The sequence below is a fragment of the Crocuta crocuta genome, unplaced genomic scaffold (genome assembly GCF_008692635.1).
Source record: "Crocuta crocuta isolate KB4526 unplaced genomic scaffold, BGI_CrCroc_1.0 scaffold864, whole genome shotgun sequence".
Taxonomy (NCBI): domain Eukaryota; kingdom Metazoa; phylum Chordata; class Mammalia; order Carnivora; family Hyaenidae; genus Crocuta; species Crocuta crocuta.
The window spans coordinates 112,842-118,700 of record NW_027530615.1 but is presented as its reverse complement, the minus strand read 5'-3'; the positions used below and the strand labels follow the sequence as shown (position 1 = coordinate 118,700).

At 36.6% G+C, this 5,859-nt stretch overlaps 1 protein-coding gene across 1 annotated transcript in view; it reads left to right on the top strand.

Annotated features, from left to right (window-relative positions):
• ATRX (ATRX chromatin remodeler) overlaps nt 1–5,859 on the top strand; it is a 261,336-nt gene that overhangs the window by 188,476 nt on the left and 67,001 nt on the right. The window contains 1 exon segment of the mRNA XM_077768050.1: nt 412–518. Coding sequence (XP_077624176.1) covers nt 412–518 — 107 coding nt within the window.

The window sequence follows — 5,859 nt, the reverse complement described above, 5'->3', positions numbered from 1 at the left end:
TGGTGAATTTTGAAAAGACCATTGTTGAAGAAACTATCCTTTTTCCGCTGAATTGCCTTTGCCTCTTTGTGGAAAACCATTTAGCTAACTATACTGTGTGGCTCTGTATCTGGACTCTATCTGTTCCATTGAGTTGTGCTTGTCCCTTAATCAGCACTACATTGTTCTGATTACTTAAGCTTTGTAAATGTTGAAATCATGTAGAGTTAGGCCTCCAACTTTTTCAAAGTTGTTTTGGGTACTCTGTGCTCAGCATTCTCATATAAACTTTTAGAATCAGCTTGTTAATTACTCCGAAATCCTACTATAGTTTTGATTAGAATTGCGTTGAATTTGTAGGTCTATTTGGGAAGAAGGGATGTCTTTACTATGTGAATCTTCTAATTCATGAACACTAATCCGTTTTTTTAGCCTTGTTTTTAGTCAGTCTCTCATATCTCTGGACTTGATTGAAGATTTTCTTGAATTGGCTAGTAGGGAAAAGACAGAAGATAAAGATAAACCTCTTATTTATAAAGGTAAGTTACAAACCTTTCTGTATTATAATTTTTGAAACCTTCGTTTAAATATATTATACAAGCATTTTAACAATAAAATACTATCCAGACATACCACTTTAATATATACATTTTTCTGCATTCTTCTTGTCCTTATCTACATAAATATGGCCTTTATTGTTGCAATTGTAACATGACATAAGATTTTTTTTGTTTTTGTAAAGAACTTTATTGAGATAGAATTCACATATCCTGCAATTAACCATTTTAAGTGGACAGTTTAGTGGTTTTTAGTATATTCATGGAGTTGTGCAACTGTCACAATTTTCAACTGTTTTAATCACCACCAAAGAAACCCTGTACCCTTTAGCTATTACCCTCCTACCCATGCCTTCTACCTCTTAAAACTTTAAGCAGTCACTCATCAATCTACTTTTCTGTTTCTATAGATTAACCTATTCTGAAACTTTCATATAAAGGGATTCATATAATATGTGGGGTTTTTGTGACTGGTTTCTTTCATATAGTATGTTTCAGGATTATTCCATGTTGTAGCATGTGTCAATACTTTATTCATTTAGGTCATAAAGACCTAATATTCCATTGTATGGATAATACCCACATTTTGATTATCCATTTATTCATTTAAATATTATCTGGGTTGTTTCCACCTTTTGACTATTGTGAGTAGTGCAGGATAAATATTTGTATGCAAGTGTTTGTTTAAGCATCTGTTTTCACTTCTTTTGGGTGTATACTTAGGAATGGAATTAATGGGTCATGTGATAATTTTATGTTTAACTTATTGGGGAACCACCAAACTGTTTTCCTTACTGGCTGTACTAGTTTACATTTCCACAAGCAGTGTATAAGGGTTCCAGTTTCTCCATATCTTCACCAATACTTACCTTCCGTTTTGCTTTGCTTTGCCTTGCTTTATTACGGGCATACCTTGGGGATATTGCAGATTTGGTTCCAGACCACTGCAATAAAGTGAATACTGGAATAAAGGGAGTCAAATTAGTTTTATTGTTTCCCTGTGCATATAAAAGTTACACTTACACTATACTGTAGTCTATTGTATCCAATAGCATTATATCTAAAAAAATGTATGTACCTTAATTAAAAAATACTTACCTTAATTAAAAAATACTTTATTGCTAAAAGATGCTAACCATCATCTGAGTTTTCAGTGAGTGGTAATTTTTTGCTGACGGAGTGTTTTGGCTTCTGTATTGATAGCTGCTGACTGACCAGGGTGGTGGTTGCTGAAGGTTGAGGTGGATGTGGCAATTACTTAAAATAAGACAACAGTGAAGTTTGCTGCATTGATTGACTTTTTACACAAACGATTTCTGTGTAGCATGCAATTCTGTTTGATAACATTTTACCCACAGTAGAATGTCTTTCAAAATTGGAGTCAGTCTTCTCAAACACTGCTGCTGCTTTATCAAATAAGTTTATATAACATTCTGAATCATTTGTTGTTATTGCAGTGATCTTCACAGCATCTTCACCAGAAGTAGATTCCACCTCAAGAAACCACTTTCTTTTCTCATCTATAAGAGGCAGATCCTCATCTGTTCAAGTTTTATCTTCACATTGCAGCAGTTCAGACCTATCTTCAGGCTTCACTTCTTTTTTTTTTTCCAAAAATAAATTAAAGCTTATTTATTTATTTTGAGAGAGAGAGAGAGAGAGAGAGAGAGAGTGAGTGGGGGAGGGGTAGAGAGAGAGGGAGACAGAAAATCCCAAGCAGGCTCCGCGCTGGCAGCATGGAGCCCCATGTGAGGCTCGAAGCCACTAAAACGGTGAGATCATGACCTGAGCTGAAACCAAGAGTGGGACGCTTAACTGACTGAACCACCCAGGTGCCCATCAGGCCTTCTAATTCCAGTTGTCTTGCTATTTCGGCCACATCTGAAGTTACTTCTTCCATTGAAATCTTGAACATCTAAGAGCCATCCATTAGGGTTGGATTCAACTTCTTCCAAATGTCGATAAATTGACCTCTTCCCATGACTCACAAAGGTTCTGTTTAATTATTTTTTATTTTGAGAGAGAGAGAGAGCATGTGCATGCAGGCAGGGGAGGGGCAGAGAGAGAGGGAGAGAGAGAATCTCAAGCAGGCTCTGCACCATCAGTGCAAAGCCTAATGCTGGTCTGAACGCATCAACTGTGAGATCATGACCTTAACTGAAATCAAGAGTCTGATGCTTAACGAACTGAGCCACCTAGGTGCCCCCACAAATGCTGGTAATAGCACCTAGCTGGTGAATGCTTTCCAGAAAGTTTTCAATTATTTTAAGGCTGCAGCCTTACAAAATGTATTTCTTAAATCATAAAACTAAAATGTTGAAATTACTCCTTCATCTGTGGGCTAAAGAATGGAGGGTGTGTTAGCAGATCATGAAAACAACATTAATCTTGTGTTCATTTTCATCAGACTTCTTGGGCAATGAGATGCATTGTCAATGAGCAGTAATATTTGAAAGAAGCCCTTTTTTTCCTGAGCAGTAACAAAAAATACAGTGGGCTTAAAATACTTAGTAAACCATGTTAAGAACAGATGTGCCATCATCCATTTGTCCCCTTTTTAGTGCATAGGTAGTGTAGATTTAGCTTAATTCTTCAGAGGCCCTGGATTTTCAGAATAGTAAATGAGTATTAGCTTCACCTTAAAGTTAACAGCTGCATTAGCCCCTAAGAAGAGAGTCAGTCTGTTCTTTGAGTTGAAGCCAGGCATTGATTTCTCTCTAGCTATGAAAGTCATAGATGACATCATCTTGTAATAGAAGGCTATTTTGCCTACATTGAAAATATGTTGTTTAGTATAGCCACCTTTATTAATAATTTTAGCTAGATCTTCTGGATAACTTGATACAGCTTTTACATCAGTACTTGTTGCTTCACCTTGCACTTTTGTGTTATGGAGACCACTTTCTTTACATCTCACAAGTCATCCTCTGCTTGCTTTAAACTTTTCTTCTGCAGCTTCCTCACCTCTCTTGGCCTTCATAGAACTGGAGAGAGTTAGGCCCTTGCTCTGGATTCGGCTTTAGCTTAAGGAGATGTCATAACCTGTTTGATTTTCTATCCAGACCACTAAAACTTTCTCTACATCAGCAGTGAGACTGTTTTTGCTTCTTTAATCATTCATGTGTTCACTGGAGTAGCACTTTTAATTTCTTTCAAGAACTTTTCCTTTGCATTTACAACTTGATTAACTGTCACAAGAGACTTAGCTTTAGGCCCATCTCATCTGTCAACATGCCTTCCTCATTAAGCTTAATCATTTCTAGCTTTTGACTTAAAGCAAGAAACATGTGACTCTTCCTTTTACTTGAACACCTAGAGGCCAAGTGTAGGGTTATTAATTGGCCTAATTTCATTATTGTTGGGTCTCAGGAAATAGGCCCGAGGAGAGGGAGAGATGTGGGTGATCAGCCAGTTGGTAGAATAGTCAGAACACACACAACATATATTGGTGAAGTTCTCTGTCTTCAGTGGGTGCAATCTCTTGCACCTCAAAATAGTTACAATAGTAACATCAGATTTTACTGATCACAGATCACCATAACAAATATAATAACGATGAAAAAGTTTGAAACATTGTTAGAATTTCCAAAATGTGACACAGAGACACAGAGTGAGCAAACGTACCAATAGACCAATAATGAATATAATAATAATGAAGAAGTTTGAAATATTGTTAGAATTTCCAAAACATGACATAGAGACACAGAGTGAGCAAATGCACCAATAGACCAATCGACACAGAGTTGCCACAGAACTTCAGTTTGTGAAAAAACACAGTATGTGAGAAGTATCACAATAAAATGAGGCCAGCCTGTAAAGCCATCCTAGTGGCTGTGAAGTCGTATCTCATTGTGATTTTGATTTGTATTTCTCTAATGATTCATTATGTTGAACATCTTTTCATGTTCTTATTGACTGTATATCTTCTTTGGGAAAATGTTTATTAAGGTCCTTTGCCCATTGTTGAATTTGGTTATTTGTCTTGTTATTGAGTTAAGTTTTGGGAGATTTGTTTTACATTTTCTGCATACAAAGCTCTTATTAGGTACATGAATCACAAATATTTTTTTCTCATTCTGTGGATTGTCTTTTCACTTTCTTTTTAAAAAAATTTTTTGTGTTTATTCATTTTTTGAGAGAGAGGGGGAGAGAGGCAGAGAGGGAGACAAAGAATCTGAAGCAGGCTACAGGCTCTGAGCTGTCAACACAGAGCCAGAAACAGGGCTCAAACCCATGAACTGCAAGATCATGATCTGAGCTAAAGTCAGACACTTAACCAAATGTTAACCAAATGAACCACCCAGGTGCCCCTCACTTTCTTGATAGTGTTTTTTGATGGACAGAAGTTCTTCGTTTTGATGAAGTCCAGGTGATCTGTATTTTCTTTTGTTACTTGTGCTTTTGGTGTTATAGCTAAAAAACCATTGCCAGATATGTTCATGAAATTGTACCACTATGTTTCCTTCAAAGAATTATACAGCTTTAGCTCTTATATTTAGGTTTTTGATCCATTTTGAGTTGATTTCTACATATGATGCAAAGTTAAAGTCCAACTTCAGTCTTTTCCAGTGGCTATTCAGTTACCCTAGCACTATTTCTTGAAAGGACTATTCCTGGGGCGCCTGGGTGGCTTAGTCGGTTAAGCGTCCGACTTTCGCTTAGGCCATGATCTCGCGGTTCGTGGGTTCGAGCCCCGCGTCGGGCTCCGTGCTGACTGCCAGCTCAGAGCCTGGAGCCTGTTTCAGAGTCTGTGTCTCCCTCTCCCTGACCCTCCCCTGCTCACGCTGTCTCTCTCTCTCTCCTAGAAATAAAAATAAAAATATTTAAAANTTGAAAATCAGTTGATCATAGAGACATAGGCTTATTTCTTGACTCTTAGTTCTATTCCACTAATCTATATCAGTCCTTATGCCAGTAACACACTGTCTTAATTATCATTGCTTTGAAAGTAAGTTTTGAAAGTGAATCCTCCTACTGTGTTCCTCTTTGAGATTGTTTTGGCTAATCTGGGTCTCTGGCAATTCCATAAGAATTTTAAAATCAGCTTGTAAATTTCTACAGAGAAGTCAGCATAGGGATTCTGATTGGGATTCTGATAAAGATTACATTGAATCTGTCTTTCGTTGTAGGAAGCATTGCCATCTTAATTAACAATATTAAGTCTTCTGATCTATGAACATAGGATAGTTTAGCATTTACTTAGGTCTTTAATTTTCTTTCACCAGTGTTTTATAGTTTTTAGTACATACGTTTTGCATGTTGTGTGTTAATTTATTCTTTTTGATGGTTTACATTTTTTAAATTTTTTTTTAATGTTTTATTT